This window comes from Rutilus rutilus (genome assembly GCF_951802725.1).
Source record: "Rutilus rutilus genome assembly, chromosome: 25".
NCBI classification, from domain to species: Eukaryota; Metazoa; Chordata; class Actinopteri; order Cypriniformes; family Leuciscidae; genus Rutilus; species Rutilus rutilus.
In genome coordinates, this window is record NC_140229.1 from 10627932 (window position 1) to 10648578 (window position 20647).

At 36.5% G+C, this 20647-nt stretch overlaps 2 protein-coding genes across 2 annotated transcripts in view; one reads left to right on the plus strand and one right to left on the minus strand.

Moving 5' to 3' along the window:
- Positions 1-862: 862 nt before the first annotated feature.
- On the plus strand, positions 863-18395 carry col26a1 (collagen, type XXVI, alpha 1). The gene is made up of 14 exons (XM_084401105.1): positions 863-1190; positions 3027-3149; positions 3250-3353; positions 13536-13597; positions 13684-13813; positions 14002-14109; positions 14202-14327; positions 15497-15580; positions 15677-15720; positions 15922-15984; positions 16115-16150; positions 16357-16401; positions 16499-16574; positions 16885-18395. Exons 1-14 carry the CDS (start codon positions 1048-1050, stop codon positions 17001-17003), a joined length of 1263 nt encoding a protein of 420 aa, XP_084257231.1. The 5' UTR covers positions 863-1047; the 3' UTR covers positions 17004-18395.
- Positions 18396-18459: 64 nt separating this feature from the next.
- The window catches only part of myl10 (myosin, light chain 10, regulatory), a 2857-nt gene continuing 669 nt past the window's right edge, over positions 18460-20647 (minus strand). Inside the window, exons 2-7 of the mRNA XM_084400350.1 lie at positions 20356-20442; positions 20191-20266; positions 19592-19696; positions 18948-19026; positions 18817-18865; positions 18460-18689 (exon numbers count right to left, since the gene is read on the minus strand). Of these exons, the coding sequence (XP_084256476.1) occupies positions 18585-18689; positions 18817-18865; positions 18948-19026; positions 19592-19696; positions 20191-20266; positions 20356-20442 (501 nt within the window). The 3' untranslated portion in view covers positions 18460-18584. The remainder of the gene's footprint in view (positions 18690-18816; positions 18866-18947; positions 19027-19591; positions 19697-20190; positions 20267-20355; positions 20443-20647) is intronic.

Consider the following 20647-nt stretch of genomic DNA (forward strand, 5'->3'; position numbering starts at 1 on the left):
TCAATACGATTTTTTTTTTTTAAGAAATCAATACTTTAATTCAGCAAGGATGCATTAAATTGATCAAAAGATGCAGTAAAGACATTTACAATGTAAAAAAAAAAAAAAAGATATATTGTATTTCAAATAAATGCTGTTTTTCTGAACTTTCTGCTCATCAAAGAATCCAAAAAAAAAGAAAGAAAGAAAAATGATCACGCTTTCCACAAAAGTATTAAGCAGCACAACTGTTTTCAACTTTGATAATAATAAAATAAAATAAAAATCTTGAGCATCAAATCACCATATTAGAATGATTTCTGAAAGATCATGTGACACTGAAGACTGGAGTAATGATGCTGAAAATTCAGCTTTGCCATCACTGGAATAAATTACATTTTAATATATATGTACATAGAAAAGTTATTTTGAATTGAAATAATGTTTCACATTATTACTGTTTTTACTGTATTTTCAGCCTTGGTGAGCATACGAAACATATTTCAAAAACATAAAAGTCTTTAAAAGAAAAGAAAAAAACTATAGTGTAGGAGATTCAAGATCTGTGGTATTAAAAAGTGGTTGACCAGCGGGTGGCGCTAAAGCCCCATTACACATTTTAAATCAGAACTATTAATAATTATTTTTGCCCATCAGTTTTATTATTATTATTATTTATTTACGTATCAGCATTGTATTTAATAATGAAATATCTATCCATGTTATGTTTCTCCTCTAGTTGTTTTCTATGTGTTTCTTTTGCCATATACATTATACAGTAGGCTACCTTAATTCATACCTAGACGGCGTTTTGGATGTCACAAACCCCTGCAGCATTTTTTGGCCACGCCGCTAACTATGATGTAGTAGACACTAGATAGTCAGCCAAATATGTTATGAGACACAGCCAGTGTTTTACTCTAGAAGAGCGGATAGCATTTTGACTGTCTCGTCTCTCCTCCGTCAGGTCTCTCAATAACTCTCTCAGGCGTTTGACACAACTTGTCTGAGCAGGACAACGTCAGATTAAGCGCAGGGAATAAGCAAAGAGTTGTTAGACGTCGGACCATGCGTGAGGGATTTTGGAAACTTCTTTGTATTTTCATGTTGTCGTTTCGTCCTTTTAAAGCCTCAGCAGCTATTTATCAGGTTCCAGTGAGACTGCAGCGCACAGTGTCCGAACACAACACTGGAGCAAACACACTCAACAGGTAAACTCTGACTTCATGTGCTCGATGTGTGTAACATTAGAGAAAGAGATTTACTAACCAGCTGGAGCATCACTGGGTTATCAAACTGATTGATTTAAAGCCTTAGTATATTGCAGGATGATGGATTAAGGTCAACGAACTCGAGTTATAACAGTCAAGCTTAAATAAACTTAGATTAGTCGAACAATATTTTACTTTTTAGAAATATTCACAACTGTTTATGTGGCTTACAACTTTTCTGGATATATATGTAATGTGTAGGCTGCTAAATAACCTACACTGAAAACAAACTGGTGTAGGATTTATTTATAACAGTTTTCACTCAGAAAATGCTAGTATTTCACAAATAATTACAATGAAACATTGAATTAAACATGACATTTAGAAAAAGTAGTAGTTTTAAGTAGAAAGAATGAAATAGTAATTTCTTGTAAAACGTACTTCAATAATCATTGTTTTATTTACGACTGTGAATTTTTTTTACATCTATCTATCTATCTATCTATCTATCTATCTATCTATCTATCTATCTATCTATCTATCATCTGTCTGTCTATCTGTTCTGTCATTCTGTCTATTCTATGTCTATCTATCTATCTATCTATCTATCTATCTATCTATCATCTGTCTGTCTATCTTTTTGTTCTGTCATTCTGTTTGTTGTTCTATATATCTATCTGTCTGTCTATCATCTGTCTGTCTATCTGTTGTCATTCTATCTGTTGTTCTATATCTATCTATCATCTGTCTGTCTATCTTTTTGTTCTGTCATTCTGTTTGTTGTTCTATCTGTCTGTCTTTCTATCTATCTATCTATCTATCTATCTATCTATCTATCTATCTATCTATCTATCTATCTATCTATCTATCTGTCTGTCTATCATCTGTCTGTCTATCTTTTTGTTCTGTCATTCTGTTTGTTGTTCTATCTATCTATCTATCTATCTATCTGTCTGTCTGTCTGTCTGTCTGTCTGTCTGTCTGTCTGTCTATCTGTTCTGTCATTCTATCTATCTATCTATCTATCTATCTATCTATCTATCTATCTATCTATCTATCTATCTATCTATCTATCTTAAATACATCTGTGAAGACTCATGTGCACCCCTGATTGAATTCCCAGAAAAGGCACAAAACAAACCAAAGCCAAAAGTATTTATCTTAAAAATGAATAGTTCTTTTTCCCAACAGATGTGGCAAAATAATTTGTGGTTTGACATGTGGTTGAGGTTGAGCTCTTTAGTCTAGACGTGTAGAGCTTCACGTGCGTCTGTGGTCCGGTCACGACTCATCACAATCTGTCCTGTGAAACAAAGAAGAACAATGACATGAAAGACAAAACGGTCACAATCCTGGGATATTTTGAATCACCTGAGACATATCAGAAAGGAAGTTTTCCAGGTTTTTTTGTTTTAGTTCTTTTCAAGACCCTTCGGGTGTTAAATGAATGTCGGGAGAGAATAAATCATTCAGTCTCCCATGGTAAAGGAAAAAAGATATGCTTGTGCCACTGAGAGGGTCTCTCTGAGGACCCTCAGTCCACTGTGCTGTATTTCATTTCGCTTTTGAAGTGAAGGAGCTTCATGAAGAAACATTATGGCACTAAAACTACTGAAGTCACATGCTTGCTTGTTTGTTTTGCAATGCCATATGCGTTTTGTGAAAAGGAATTTTAGGAAGACTTTTATCACTCTCTACCTAATGCTCTAAATTTCCATGATTTCATTGGTATTCATTTCTCCATGATTTTTTTTCTATTCGATATTTGATATTGCTGGATACTGATTGGTCTGGTCTTTGTCATTATTATTGTTTATTCATCATTGAACGAATAAGGAACCGGTGCCAGTACACAGTACAGAAGACAGTTTCATGTCAGACACAAAATGGGACAGAGACTGTTGTGCAGCGACTGTTTCAGAGTTGCCGATGGCCTGGACCATGTGCGAACCTCATCAGGTACAGAGAAAAGAAGTGATCTCATGGTATAAACTGGATTATACTCTACTGTTTACTCTCACATTCACTAACAGACTCTGTGTATTCTGTATTTTCCCAGCTACAGAACTCTGGTGAGACCTGTGTACAGAGTGACCTACAGGAAAATCACTTCTCTGGAATGGCGATGCTGTCCGGGATTCCATGGGGAAGACTGCAGAGAGGGTGAGGGAGATCATTTCTCACCAATCTCAAGTTCACTGAAGTATTACTGAAGCACTTGAATGTCTGTGTGAGAAGAGAATTGTTAACTGTTAGATAACATATATTAGTTGTGCCAAGAAAATCATAACATTATCACAGTGATTTTGTGGTTGGACTCTTTTGATTTGTGTAAGCAAGCAACCACATTGAAACCACCCAGAAACCACCCAAGCATCGAGCAAGAGTTTTGCACAGGCAAACACCACTTACACTTGGCTTGGTGTGTCTTAGTGGGTGGTTCTTTTTCAAATTTTAGTCTCTTAGCAACGAGGACAGATCCTTTACATTCAGTTTGTGGGTGTGAATGTGAGTGACAACAGCTGGTCTGACTGTGGGAATCAATCATCTGGTAGAAAAAGGGAAAGTGTCAATAATTTTTCCACTGAATGTATTTCCCCTCTCTCTATATGAGCACCACACACTTCAGTGCAAAACATTCTTATACTGGCATATATTAACTTGGAGAAAATCCATTTTGGATTGGTCATGTCACAAAGTATGCTCAGATTTGCCATGACGCAAAAATTTGCAATCAAAAGTCAATATGTCTCAATATAAATATATTTCTTATATTCTTCCAAGACAAAATTATCTGTATATCTGATGTGATTCTATTTGTATTCATCCTAGGGAATTTTAGGAGGAGTATCTGAGACAAGTTCTTTGGAAGTCTACTACTTAAATAATAGAGCCAATGCATCCTTTTCTTAACTTTTTGTGGTTATAAACACAAAGATCTGTATGTATTTTACCTGAGCCCCTTTCACACAAAGATTCTGGAAAATACATGGAGAATGTGTCCTGGGATTTGTCCCAGGATCGTTTGATTTTGGTTCATTCACACTGCCAGTGATTTTCCGGAATCTGTGAGTGCGTTCACACACATCCCGTAAAGATCCCATAAAGACACTTGACATCAGGATCTGATAACTCCTGTCAGATGTCAGTTCTGCTGTTAACTCCTCTTCATCATTTCTACACAAAGACAAGTCCATACTCCCCAGTAGCGCGACTGGGTTTGCCGAGTGGCTCGTTCCCCATATGCTGTAGCATAGGTTGTAGAAATGGCACGTGCGTCATTACTACGACACACCCCTTACGGCATTGGTCCAAGCTTTTGTTCACACAGGGCGCATTCCGGGACTGATCCCGATAATGTCACTTGGTCCCCATCCCGGCATCGATCCCGGCATCAATCCCAGGACATGTTTGCGTTCACACAGAAGGCACTCTAGCAATTTTATGGCAATTTCCCGGGATCAACACACTGTGTGAAAGGGGCTCTGGTAACCCTGTCTAATGTCAATGTCATGTCATATTGGTACAGTTACTTACACACTTTACTCCTAGAGTGATAATCATAATCAAAACCAGCACAGCTCTGGGTCTTTGCATATATGGGTAAATACATTTTAATTAAACTAAAAGAAAATATTTTGAATTAAGGAAATGAGTCAATGCTTTTGATTCATTTTAATTTGTTTGACACAGCACAGTTAGATGTGGTAGAGGTCACAATAGTCCAAATAATTTTGATAATATTTGGATAATTGACCCATGACACACATTCCCATGTTTTTCTGGATGCTGGTTTAATGAACCTCCCCCCCCCCCACAGCAGACACACTGGCCCGTCTGCGGTGTCTCTTTTCAGATCATCCCCTTTGAGATGTGGATGATTTAGTTTGGGTCAAATCCAAGGGCGCCACGATCTCTGACATGTGAATAAATCAGAAATCTTCATTCCCCCATCCCTCTCTCCTTTCTCCTTCCTCCTCCCTTTTATCCCTCTCCATTGGGCTCATAGCTTCAGCCTGAGGCTGTCAATCCCCTGGGTCTCAGGCCCCTCTGTGTTTGGTTTATTTAAGAACATATTTTTGGACTTTGGATTGTGACTCGTAGTCAAACAGCTCAAGTTAGGTCAAAGTCAGTCGTGTGAAATCCCAACATTTCCATTTATTGTGTGTAATGAGGCCTAAAGAAGAATGCTGTGTCTGATTTCAGTCATTAAAAAACTTTTTTACATTTCCGGGTTTGGAACGTTGTTAAACTAAAGCAGGGTGAACTTGTACATGGGTCGATGACCATTGCAAATACAGCCATTATAATTATTTTATTGCATTCCCATTTGCTCCAACAGCAGCTGTATTAGAAACCCCATATTTTAATGCAAGGGTAAAATAACACTAAGTATAGTGTTATAATGTACTCTTCTTAAAAAAAAGTTAGTGGAAAGATTGCTTTATCTATTACGAGGCTCTAAATGGGCGATTCACACCAATTTTAAACCGTGAGACACGTGAATCAAATGCAATGGGAAATTATGGGAAATGTGGAATGGGAAAATAATGCAAGGAATAGACCCAAGTGCACAGCCATCTTTAGAATTTTGTTTTTGAACTTTCTTTTGAAAGCATTGTTTTCGAAGAGTAATTAGCTGGTGAAGAAGTGGATTTACTTATTGTAGAGTTAACTAAAGTTATCATGAAGCGAATGTCAACAAATGTCTGTAGACCGGGAAGATTTTAAAACCAGCCGTCCATTGCAGTGGACTGCAAATGAAAAACGTGGAATGCATTGAAAATGTAAAGATGCGGGCAGTGGAATGGAAAAAAATTGAAGGTCTCAAGACACGTTTTTTAAAAAGTTGAACCAACTTGAGCATGAGTTTTCTGAACGCAGTGTCATGCGAAAGACACAAGACACGAATGGTCAAACACATCCATCTAGGGCATGTTTCATGATGTACATTTCATGTCCATGTATATTCATTCGGTGAACCATTTAGCAAGCTGTTGTCATCAGGCAGGATTCAGACCTTTGTTGTAGGAACAAGCCAAATGTAAGAGTGAACAATCCAGCTAAATATATAAACAGAAATGCGATAAGAAACTTAAACTGATTCATTCTCCCCTGGAGTTGTGCTTTAGATGTTTATTCATATCACTTTGACAGTTATTGAGAATTGTGTGACTATATGTGGTCATGCTGAACCACATTAGTGATGTTTAGTCCTTCAGGAATGTACAGTGTCGAAAATTCATGTGCCTTGTATTAAAAGATACCAGTGTGATGAAGTTGTTTGTACATTAATGCAGCCCAGACAAAGAAATCTTTCCCATCCATCAGATTAGTCAGCAAAATGCTGGACTTTTTGTTGCTGTCCCTCCCTTGGTTAGTTTTGTTTTGTTCTTTAATGGATTCTTTGTATATTGATCTCATTAAATTTCCATATAAATATGTCAAAGACTTGGATATTCTGATCAGTTGTGTTTAACTATGTGAAAAGTATAGCTTCATGTTTGACTAAGAATGAGTAGACGTCAAGGAATGCAAGAGTGCAAAGCTGTTGAGGTGTGGGAGGATGGTTGCAGCTGGGATCGACAGCTGTAAGAGATCCTTTGTCCCATAACGGTATTCCAATTGTCACTAGAGAGGAACTCCCAGAGACAGCATGCAGCACATCAAAAATCTACTGTTATGTTTTTGTATTTGATGTAAAAAATTTAATTGATATCTCCTAATTCAGAGCTTTTTGAGCTTTTTCTGATGTACATTAACAATCAAAAGTTTCATGATCTCTAAATCAGCACGTTAGAACGATTTCTGAAGGATCACGTGTCACTTAATACTGAGTAATGATGCTGAAAATTCAGCTTTATCATCAGGGAAATATATTAAAATAGAAAACAGCTTTTAAATTTTTTATTAATATTTCACAGTATTACTGTTTTAATCAAATAAATCCCCTTTTGATCAAATAAGAGCCTTGGTGAGCATTAAAAACTTTGAATGGTAGTGTAGAAATACAACATGTTTCCAAAAACTGACTAACTACTAAAAACAAATCAAATTATTATCTGGGAAATTTTTACTTTGATTTGCATAATACAGCTTTAGACATTGTATGTTTTTCTACCCACTGTTAGAGTAAAGATAGATTACCTGAGGATCAATAAATATTATATGCATATTACAATTTATGTTTAGCATATTTAATCTTAATTTAACATATAACTTCAACAGCTCAAAAAAAAAAAAAATTTAGCAAAATGCTTGCTTGTCTCCTTATATGTTCTGCGTACCTCTCAACTGTTTTTACCATTTGGTGCAGCTCTACTTTTTTACTTATTTAGTCTAACTTTTATGCATGCTGCACATAACAGTGGTTTGGGGGGACGGAGTTAGTTAGATCCCTAAATGACAGTCTAAACAAAAAGTTGGAGTGTTTTTTATAAGTACATTTACTAAACAGTTAATTTAATACAAGTATAATTCATTTTATCAACAGTACTACATAATATTATGGCTCCCTGAGGGTTCCTGGATTCCAGTTTGAAAACCACCAAACCCTGATTGTTAGACTAAAGGCATTAGTCATTCATGGGAACAATTCCCATCAGCAGAATTACTTGGGTACTCGAACTTCCCATAATGCCCTGGTCAGGGTCTTATCTATATAGTTTACTCCAGCTGTCTTTCTTACTACCCCCATACCAGGTTTCCAGAAGGCCTGGCAGAGTTTCAAATCTATCACCTGCTTTAGAAATTCCTTTATTGAGATTGTGATCAGTACCCCTAGCTGTGGGAAAATGGGATGTCTGTGGTGTGGCATCTCATGATTGATGAGGACGCGTGTGCTCCAGCCCCCTCAGCTGCCTGTGGCGGGTGAGATCATCTCATTTCTGTGGTGGAGCACAGATGGACAAGCCAATGCGTTCTACCTGTTCATTAGGGTAACTTGTAAAGACTATGAACCCAAAACCGTATCTCATAAATGCATGGTGAATATAATCAGTGGGCAAATTATACAGTGACCAACGCCAACAAACACATTCGTGACCAATGGCAACAGGACACGTTCTTTGGGTTTTTCAGTACCCATTTCAGCATCTGTTGCTGTTAACTGGCGCTTGTTTTCGCTGACTGAACATGTCAGCGTTTGGCGGGTTGTGCAGTGGCTGAGAAGTGTAATACTGTAATCTGGTGATTGTCTGCATTAATCAGCGTCTGTGTGGGTGCAGTGAGAATTAACTCATAATGTCTTTTGGTGCCTGCAGTGTCTCTAGTTAGCCAAACAGTATTCTACTATAAATACAGTGTGGAATAATTAAGATTTTTAATGTTTTTGAAAGAAGTAAAAAAAAAAAACATAATTATTCCAGACATTTGACTTATAGTGTATATTTATATAGAGAGTATATTATAGATTAATATAAGTGATGTATATGTACAGTATGTAAGATGCATAATGTACTATGATCTGTGATCTGATTTACTTGTGATTTAACTTTTTGAGGTTACTTTTGAAAATGTTTTTGAAATATTTATTGAATATTAAGTTTTAGTGATGATAAAATGTATTACTTCTTACTTTTTAGTAAGCCCAACTTTATTGTCTTCGTTTTGACTTTCTTTTAGGGTTTGAGCCTTAAATGGGGGTGGGAACCTCCAAAACCCCCGTAATTTCCACCATGAACAGTGTTGGATAAGTTACTCTAAAAAAATAATTAATTACTAGCTAATTACATTAAAGGGATACTCCACTTTTTTTTTGGAAATAGGCTCATTTTACAACTCCCCCAGAGTTAAACAGTTGAGTTTTATCATTTTGGAATCCATTCAGCCGATCTCTGGGTCTGGGGGTCCCACTTTTAGCATAGCTTAGCATAATGAATTGAACCGGACAAGACCATTAGCATCTCTCTCAAAAAAATGACCAAAGAGTTTCGATATTTTTCCTATTTAAAACTTGACTCTTCTGTAGTTACATCGTGTACTAAGACCGACAGAAAATTTAAAGTTGCGATTTTCTAGGCTGATATGGCTAGGAACTATACTCTCATTCCTGCGTAATAATCAAGAAACTTTGCTGCAGTACCATGAGTCCAGCAGGCGTAATGATATGACGCAGCGCCTGATAATAGTCCCCAGCTCGGTAGCCTATTATCAGGCGGCATGTGCTGCGTCATATCATTACGCCTGCTGGACTCATGGTATTGCAGCAAAGTTTCTTGATTATTACGCAGGAATGAGAGTATATTGAGTATGTATTTTCCGTCGGTCTTAGTACACGATGTAACTACAGAAGAGTCAAGTTTTAAATAGGAAAAATATCGAAACTCTTTGTTCATTTTTTTGAGAAAGATGCTAATGGTCTTGTCCGGTTCAATTCATTATGCTAAGCTATGCTAAAAGTGGGACCCCCAGACCCGGAGATCGGCTGAATGGATTCGAAAACGGTAAAACTCAACTGTTTTGAGTTGTAAAATTAGCCTATTTCCAAAAAAAGTGGAGTATCCCTTTAACAGTGAAATTAGATCACTGTACGAATTATTCTCTCCAAAAAGTGTTGCATTACTCATTACCAATTACTTTCTAAATCCCATATCAACCTCGACCAGTTGAACAATACAAGGATGAAACTGCTCTTTTAATAAATAATATAAAATCGCATAAATTCTTCTTGAAATGATTATTCTCTCTATTTAAAGGGAGAAGGTTACATTTAAAACATACATTTTAACATTAGATGTTAAATACACTATTGTTTTATATAGAATTGTTTTATACAGTGTTTAAAGCAATTACATCAGAAGTAACTAATTAAATTACAGAAAAATTAAGAGTAATCCCTTACTTTACTTTTTCAAAGGAAAAGTAATTGAATTACAGTAATTAATTAGTAATGCATTACACCCAACACTGACTATGAATATAAACTGGTCTAAATAATCACAATAGTAGGGCTGAACCAAAATGATTAAAATGATTATTTTGCTGGAAATTATTACTCTTATTAAATTACTCTTATTCAACTTTTCAGACCAATAAACACATTTGATCCTGTTGGACTGTCCAAGTACCACATGGTCACCAACACTGGCTATGCATAATAGTCTAAAACAATATTACAAATAGATCAGAAACATGAACATCACAATTTTAACAAATGCAAGACAGCACAGCTGCAAGGTGTTGTGGTTGCAGCTGGAATCAACAGCTGTAAGAGATCCTTTGTCTCTCAACATTATTCCAATTGTCACTAGAGAGCAACTCCCGTCTCCCAGTGATATTATGAATTAAATGTCAAAATTTTAATTTAGTTATGTAGGTGCTTCACAAACCAAATAAGCAAAAGCAGACTCCTGCAATTACGTGAAAGTGCATTTTAAACTGAATTGAATTTAGATTTGTTTAGTCTGCTTGTATACTATACGCTTTAGGGGGATACAATTTCCAGCGAATGAATCCCAAAGAGGAATAGCAAGCAATTACCAGTCTTCCTGCAATGCATGTGCCCAAAGTATTTGTTTGAGGGCAGATACAGAGACTAAAGCTCATTACTAACAAGTCTGCTTGTATTTAGCATAGAAAAAAAGTTAATGACGCACAATCTAGTTCTGGCAATACAGCTTATTTAAATTCTGTATAAAACAAATTCATTGCGTCGCATTTTACCAATAAACCACTTTATAAACTGCATTCACCCTGGAGAACATGCAGGAGTATCTTGTGTCTTCATAATCTCTGAAAACCCCATCAGTCTCTGCCAGAATGCTGTTAATGGGTGTGGAGTCTTAATGTGGTCAGCTTGCATGTGTGATTTGTGTATTTGTTCTTCTTGAGTCGCGCTCTGGTTTGGTACATCAATACATCACTGATGTCTGCGCTGGCACGTGTTTGCGTAACTTTATTAACCATGTCAGTTTTAATAAAATCGTTGCGCTAGTTCCAAAAAATGTAGGCCCGATTAAGTCTTCCCTCGCATCTGCAGAAAGCATAACGGTCCAGTGTCTGCAGATCCCATTGTGCTGCTCTTCTTTACAGCTGATCCGTAGGGTGTTTTTACAGAATACCCCAACGTTCATTTGTCCACTGATCTGAGAGCGGTCCGGTATCCAGCAGAGCCCTGCGTTACGGCCAAGGCACAAAGAGAACAGGCATGTCAGAGACAGCTGAACATTTCATTCTGCGTTTTCATAGTCTGCCAAACTTCAACAGCGCTTTAACTTGCACACAGCCTTCTGTCATACAGCACCCAGTGCCACGGAGTCCCTACAAAGTAAATATTACAGAACTAGTGTTTTATATTACATTTTTTAGCATAACTGATATAGAGTGAATGGCATTCTTTGGGTTTCCCAGCATGGGTGTTTCCTCAAAGAGGAGACATGCAGTTAGCATTGCACTTTAATGCAGTCCTTATGGCCTTCCACCTCGAAAAACAGAGACATGTCAACTTTCCTGCACTGTTGGATCATGTGTATATTGTGGTGAGGAGTGACAAATTTGTTCCTTTGCGCTTCATGGAATGAGCTAATGTCCCTTCATGAGGTTTGGCATCCAAACTGTTTCTTTGATGACACTGTGACATGCTTGTGGCCTTTGTCAAGGCAATTGAGAGCAGATGATAAAGCTTGTAGTGTTCTAAATGTCTCATTGGAAGAAAATAGAAGTAATGATGTTATGATAATTTAGTTTTTTGTTGCCAAGTAGTATGCTGCGTACTAACTAAAATTAGCAGTCTTTGGTCTATTAACCACCCACATTTTCCAGTAGTTTAGATGTTTTTAAAGTAGTGGAAGTCTGGTTTATTTTAGTGGTCCATACACAAATGAGTCCTGTACTGCATTTTTGTTATTTTATGTCTTTTAATCTAAATTTAATCTTCAGTTCCTTACTATGTTTCAACCAGTCAAAAATTAAGGTGGTTAGTTTCTTTGTTTTTAGCTGTATTTAGTTCCTGATGGATGAAATCAAGTCCTGTTCTACAATTTTTCTCATTCAATTTCACAGAGAAACAAAGACTGGGCTCGGTAAGAATTTTTTATGTTTTTGAAAGAAGTCTTTTATGCTTTATTTGGTCAAAATGCAGTAAAAACAGTAACATTGTGAAATATTACAATTTAAATGTAACTGTTTTTTTTAATTTGAATATATTTTAAAATATTATACCTGTAATGGTAAAGCCGAATTTTCAGAATCATTACTCCAGTCTTCAGTGTCACATGATCCTTCAGAAAACATTCTAATATGCTGATTTGGTGCTCTACAAACATTTATTTATTATTATCAAAATAACTTTATAACATCATGAAATGTCACTTTTGACCAATTTAATGTGTCCATGCTGAATAAAAGTATTTTGTTTTTAAATCTTTTTTTGCTGACCTCAAACTTCTAAATGGCAATGTCAAATAATATGTAAAAAATGGGTTGCAAACACCAATTTGTGTTTACATTAAAGTAGCTTCCCCAGCTCACCATAATCAGGTTTTATATCTGAGACATTTTGTATTTTGTGAACATTTTGTACTAAAGTTTAATTTCTAATCTCATTATCTGTGTATTGCATTTCACATATAAAATATCACCACTAAGAGATCAGCTGCCATTCATCATCATCTCATTTCATGCCAAATGATTCCCAAGACTCTGCTGTCTTGGAAGATCGCTCTTCCTCCACAGATAGGTCCAACACCTTGCGGTTGTCTTCAGCTCCTGACCCGCTCTGTGCTGTGAGGAGTGTCTCTCTTAAAAGAGAAAGGTGAATTTTGGGGAAACCCAGAGTGAGATATTTCCCTTCACTAGGTTTCCATGCATATGGAAAACCACGGCTGGCCAATGTCTGGTTTTCCTGTTCCTTATCCTACCCCAGGGAGGGATGTCAACCAAAGATGTGATTGAACTCATTTAGTGTCTCTCTAACAAGTTCTCGTTGTTCACAAAACAACACTGAGCATACAACTGATATGTTGGTTTCACACTGAGGTTTTGGGATTGATTTCATTTTTGGACTACAAGTCAGTGACTCTGGAAGGATCCTTGGAATTTTTAAGGACAGTATGAATGAATGTGTCTTTGTTACGTTCATGGTGAGAGCATCACACTAACCTCATTCAGATCAGTTCTGTTTACCACTTTGACTAGTATGCAATTATAATATTGCAAAAACGGAGCAATCTTTAGATTGAATGATCATAGATTTGACTTATGACTCAACAGATGGCTGAGAGATTTATAGCATTTGCTTAATCCATTCACTGTGTGCTATATAATTTTTTATGGTGAAAAATCCCCCTTTCTCTGCTGTCATGACACGTTACCTTAACATCTCTTTTTTTGCATTCATCCCTTTAGAGTGCATGAACTGTACTGGTTATGCTGATGTCAAAGAGCGCTTGAGTGTCATCGAAGCTCAGGTAAAATAGAAATGTAGGTAATCTCTTGTGTTAACCAGTCACATTTAAATTAAGATGGTAAGAGTGTGTTTTTTCTTTTTTAACAGATAATGTTACTGAGAGATGCAGAGGCACCCCCTCTCCCTCTTTCCAGCCAATCACCTGAGAGAACAGCTGATAATGAGGTGGACAGGGCACACCCCTCACCAATAACACCCAATGCCATTGGCCGACCAGGTAAGAAAAAATGATGTATATGTTTTACTATACTGTTCTTTAGGATGTGTAATTTCATATGATATTTATCTGTTTTATTTTATTATTTATTTTATATATAATTAAATCTTAAAATATATAAAATACATACATATTTATAAATATAAGTTTTAAATCTTTTTGTTTTCTATTTTCTATTGTCTTCCCAGGACCAAAAGGACAACCAGGACCTGTTGGGCTCCCAGGTCCCCCTGGTCCTCCTGGACCTTTAGGAAAGATAGGGTTTTCTGGAAAACCTGGTCCTATAGGACCTAGAGGTAAGAACTAGCTCTTTAACTTGACTGGGAATATTAAAGCAAATATTTTCACTTAGCTTCACAGCTCCCCTGGTTACGTCTGATCTCTATAGGACCTCAAGGGCTGCGAGGTCCTCCAGGAGAAAGAGGCCTTCCTGGTCCGCCGGGACCTGCTGCACCCTCTCCCTTCTCCATTAGGGGAGACGTTTTCACTCTAATGGCTAAACAACATGGCGAATGTGAGTACAACAGTCCACATTAAACATGCGGTTCACTGTCTAAATCTTTGACATTTATGACATTAAAGGGATAGTTCACCCAAAAATGAAAATTCTGTCATTAATTACTCACGCTCATGTCGTTCCAAACCCATAAGACTTTTGTTCATCTTCCGAACACAAATGAAGATCTTTTTAATGAAATCTGAGAGCTTTCTGCCCTTCCATAGACAGCTATGCAACTACCGATTTGACGCTTCAAAAAGTTCATAAAGAGATTGTAAAACTAATCCATATGAATTGAGCAGTTTAGTCCAAATCTTCTGAAGAGACTCGATCGCTTAATGTGATGAACAGATTTAATTTACGCTTTGATCAGCGAACATAAACCTTAAGTTCAACCTAACCTGCTTGACGTGCGAGAACAAACCTCACTGGTTCTTGTGGAAGCTCAAACGTGCTGCGTAACATACGAGAATGGTTCTCACACGTCAAGCGAATATGCTTGAGCTTCCGTTTACCACAACTGATGTGTGAGTTGATGAATCTTTATAAATAAAATGAATAAAAGAATAAATTAATAAATTATGAATAAAAGCCTTAATTAAATCTGTTCATCAAATAAAGCGATCGAGTCTCTTCAGGAAATTTGGGCTAAACCGCTCAATTCATATGAATTAGTTTTACGATCTCTTTATGAGCTTTTTAAAGCGTCAAAGTGGTAGTTGCATAGCTGTCAATGGAGGGACAGAAAGCTCTCAGATTTCATTAAAAAGATCTTCATTTGTGTTCCCGAAGATGAACGAAAGACTTACGGATTTGGAACGACATGAGGGTGAGTAATTAATGACAGAATTTTCACCATTATTAATCAGGGTTAAAGAAAATAAGGAATTGAATACTTAAATGATTGTAACAACAGCAACCTTTCAAATGTTATTCTCAAAATGACCATTAGATGGCAGCATTTGAGTAGTATCAGCTTTAAACCTCTCAGAGCTCTGGCTCACTTTAAGAGTCCGGTTGGCTTCTGTCTGTCAACAGTTAATCAGAGTCATTTGTTATCTGTCTGTGAAGCATGGATAACCCAAAACAGAACCTGAGCAGCAAATCCAACTGAACAGAACAGCGGTACAGCTGGTCAAATCACATTTGCTGCAAGTGAAGTTACATTACATTACATGTTTCAGATGCGGATAGTGACTTTGCTGCCTATCGTGACCTTCAGACTTTCCTTGGACCCCCAGGGCCCTCTGGCCCTCCTGGTCCGCCAGGTATGCCAGAACATCAGAGCATACATAACAGTTTCACCTGGTATCACCCACCTATTTCATCACACATTTAATCTTCTATCCATATGTGTTGAACAGGGCCTGCCGGACCACCTGGACACCCAGGTACCCCGGGAAAAAATGTAAGGCATTTTTATCATTATGGAATGTATTTAGAATATATTTTAGGATTAATAGAAAGAGTTAATAATATATTTAGTGTTCTTGCAGATTATACAGGAAATGTGCTCTAAAATAGTACGCATTTACAGTTTGAATGAGGAAATAAATAAATGAACAATACGTATGGATGTATAAGACATTTTATTTCACATTCATCATAGGCTGCCATAAGCTTTACAGGCACACCAGGTGACAGGGGACCTAAAGGAGATCCAGGAGAAAGAGTAAGTCATCAATAAAGACCTACATTTAGATAGAAATTGCATCTTAATCTTATACATTTTGTTTTATGCATTAAACATAATACATGTTTTTTATTTGGGGTAATTAGTTTGTATCACTCTATTTTCAAAGGGTCCACTTGGAATAACAGGAAAGCAAGGGCAGCCTGTGAGTGCACATACTGGATTGCTTTTATATTTATAACAGTTATTTATTTATTTGTTTTATTATCATTTTTAATCAATTCATAAATCAATGAATTTATTTTGCAATGCATTTCTATAATTAAGATAATTAGATTTAATTTAAAATTGTTTTCATTTAATATATATATATATATATATACATGTATATAAAATTCATTTTGTGAGCAGGGTGTTCCAGGTCCTAAAGGTGAGCCGGGAGAGACTCCAGGAGAGGTAAGGATGATGCACAAACAAATGGGATAGTTTTGAAGTTTTGTATGTGTAGTTATGATGATTTATTGTCACATGCTAAAGCTCAGCCTTCTTGCAGGTGCAGCAGCTGAGGGAAGCGCTGAAGATTTTGGCAGAGAGGGTTCTCATTCTAGAACACATGATCGGCATTCATGGTGAGAATTATGGATTGATATTAATTATAAGTCTATAATTATGGAGTTATAAGTTATAACTAGACTCAGTTGGATTCCAGAGCGTCATTAGTATCCCATGGCATACGCTGTCAGCTGCCAGAGAGGTTAGCATCTGCAGCAATTATTTAGTAATGACTTTAAGGTTGCATGAGGATGAATTGCTTTTAAGTATAAAATTGACATCAGAGGACCATAAATATATAGCCAACTATTTATTTTTAGACACATGCATGGTTACGCAACTTCTTTCCCTTTATTTTTGTTTCTTTCGTTTCATCACTCTGCCCAGATACTCTGTTGGACTCTGGTTCTGGAATAGATCTCCTGGCAGACTTCATGCTAACAGGCAGTGCTAAAAGTGTTGGTGCCGCCAGACCCTCCTCTCCTCTTACTTCGGACAGAGAGTAGCCGGACTCTGTTGGGTATGAAGAGTGAATAACAAACACTTGTGACCACAAGACCTTTATCTCCTGTCTGTTGTTCTGAAGGACAGATCACTCAATGTAGATGTTGATGAGTATAATGAAAGTGGCACTGATCTTTTCTATTTTATTTACTTTATGTATTTTATGTTTAATGGTAATAATCTGTCTGAAAACCATTTTCATTGACATTCACAATCCATTCATCTTCTGTAATGTGATGTATTTCAAGGGCGGGCCTTTATTTTATCCATCAGGAATTGATTGGATGTTGAAAAGTGGGCATTACTTACAGAACAGAACCTGAATGTGAGTTTGCTAAAATGATGACTAACTAGCTATTTTGCTATTGGTTAGAAGTATCCAAGTGATGTCAGCAGAAAAAAAGGTTATTTTATAGTAAGAGCAAGTTATTAGATCTTGATTAAAGATGATAAAAACTAAGACTGAATAACATGCACCAATTAATCATTCAGAATAAGAACAGAAACACGCATAACTGGAATCAATTTTCAGTGACTTTAAGTGTGTATTTACTGTAGTTTGTTTCTTTTATGATAGTAAAAGTGAGGATTTTGGACTAGCAGGTTATCTGGGGTAATTAACATGATTATACAAACAAAAAATAGCATTCTTTACACTATTCATTTCTTAATGAGCTTTATGTGGCATGAATGATGATTTTATCAAGCTGAAAAATTTGTATTGTCATTAAAACAAAAGTATAGTCATAAAAACTTTCCAGAAAACAAAAAAGGCAGAATTTTTCTTGTCATTTCCTTTTTGTTTTCTGATCGATGACCTAAGATGACCTCATGCACATAATTATATATAGAACTCTTAGCAGGGGCTTTGTTTGAAAACACTTCAAGTCTCAAAGCTCACAGCAACCGTAAAAAATACACTAGAATAGAACTTTAAAACCAAATTTAGCCCTTTGCCTGTATAGAAAGGGCAACGTCTACCACAATAAATTGTGTTTACACCTCTGCTCACCTGTTCTTATTCATAAAGCCTATCATTGACTCGCTGAAAACCCAAAATGGCAGAACGCACCCAGGTCTGCTATAAATAGGGTTGTAGTGAATAGCCAGAGAGACACAAAAGGCCCTGTTGACCTTGTTCGCAGAGGACCGTTCAACACTCCATTGTGGCTTTAAGCTTATTGTTGCGCTTGAGCTTTTGTAATCCCCTCAGGAGGGAACAAAATCTTTCTGAATCTTGGGCTTTTTCTTGTTGTTGAGTTAAGAAAGAAACCATGTCTGAAGTGTTTGTTCAAAAACTTTCCCACAGTAAACCTTTACGTTATTGAGAGCCAAAATCTGATTGTTATATTTTGATTTTTGACTTTTTAAATAAATATTTTATGGGAAACAGCATTTTTTTTATTTACTTATTTATGGATGGATGGATGGATGGATGGATGCATTTTAGCAAGTTTAAACCCTCCAACAACAACAGTTTTTTTTATCTCTTTATTGACAAAAGGCACAGATACAGAGCTTAAGAGGAAGACAACACACAAAGGGACATGAACAAACATGGAGAAACATCGGAAATGTAATTTTTACTCCTGTTCCTTATCCTCTCCGTGGGTGATGACGTAGCACAGGTTTTTGTAGTCCAGGTTGCCAGCCACATCCAAGGGGAAGTTTGTGAACATCTGGTTTACCTAGGTACATTTTGTAAAAATGTTCTTGATTAAAATGCATTTTTTTTTATATTAAATATAAAATTCATCATCAGCATCTCAGACAAATTGGTGCCTTTGCATTTCAGAAGAAAGAAAGGTATATTACCTCAGCCTCAGTAAATTTGTCAGCCTGGGACATAAGGTGATATTTGATCCTGTGAGGAGAAACAAAAGAAATATATTAAATGCTGTGCATTTCAAGGAGACTTTGGACTTTAAAGTCAGTGATTTACTTACTCTTCTCCTTTAAGGATTCCTGTGCCCTCTGGGTCGAAGATCTTAAAGGCATTGAGAATAGTCTCCTCGGGGTCTGTACCTGTCAGTCACAGAAAGGTAACAGATTATAGATTATTCTGTAACTATAATAAGTCAAATATACTCTTATACATGTCAAAAGCTTAAAGGGATAGTTCACCCAATAATGAAAATTCAAGTTGTTCCAAACCTGTATGAATTTCTTTCTTCTGCTGAACACAAAAGCAGATATTTTGAAGAATGTCAGTAACCAGACAGTGGACTTCCATAGTATTTTTTTCTCCATACTATGGAAGTCAATGGGGCCCATCAACTGTTCGGTTACCCATATTCTTCAAACAGAATACTTTTGTGTTCAACAGAAGAAAGACATTCATATAGGTTTGGAACAACATGAGGGTGAGTAAATGATGACAGAAGTTTCATTATTGGGTGAACTATCCCTTTAATTAACAAAGAAATGAGTCATTTTTTGGTGGAAGTTGCATTCAAAATCTACGCTTCTGATGTTAAACTATACAATTCATATGTCAGTATGCAGCATGCCTGATGTCTGCTGGGTTCTGCTGCTATTTACACCTCATTAGCATGATTATCATTTCAATTCTGATAAATTTGATTCTTGCCTTTGAGCTTCTCTCCAAACATGGTGAGGAAGACGGTGAAGTTAATGGGGCCGGAGGCTTCCTTTAGCATCTCATCAAGCTCATCGTTGCCAACATTGAGACGTCCTGCCAAACATGCACATACAGAGATATACATTAATACAGAGTGCCACTTCCTCTGATAGTTCGAATGTAGTGGGTGTAGACCATAGATATTTAATGCAATAAAATACTAATGAGACCAGATTACAGGGCCCGGGAAAATTATAATTAGCCTAGGTATATTTCGCTTTACTTTTAAAAGACAAAGTTTTAGAATTTTGAGGGAAAAAAATAACAAAAGTAACTAAATGTACTTGAATTGTTGTGCTGACATTATGATTTGTAATGAAATCAATTATAAAGATTTTACTGCTGTATATGAATTTATCAATGGTTTCGCATCTAAATCTGTTAAACAATGCTATAATCACATTTAGGCTGCACAACATTCAGTAGGGGGCTAAAGAGGAGCCACTGTAACCCTTAGAACAATACTCTTATTGGTTCGATAGGATAAACACCTTTAAGTATCTCCAGTATTTACACTATGTGCATGCATTTAGTGAGGCTTCACACACCCAGAGCAGCAAATGTGTCCCTCAGGTCGTTTTTGTCAATAAAGCCATCTCTGTTCTGGTCCATGATGGTGAAAGCCTAGAGAAGCATTCAGATTTACAGAGGTAAGTACCAAAAAATATGCTAAAATAAAATGTTTAAGTAAGTGAATCCTAGAAATGACCCACCTCTTTAAACTCCTGTATCTGTGACTGCTCAAACATGCTAAACACATTGGAGCTGGCAGCTTCCTTCTTCTTGGCCTTCTTTGGTGCCTGGGATTCAGAGCAAAAACAATTTAGATGAATATTTCCCCCCCTGCCTTTATGCTATTTAAATGTAATTTTGAAGCACATAAAACGTAAAAATGTATACAAAAATGCAAAGACGTTTGCTATGATACATTTTAACCACTATACGGCACAAAATGAACTCTGCTGAGTTTGACATTGAGAGCTGTCAAAATGTGGCCCTATTCAA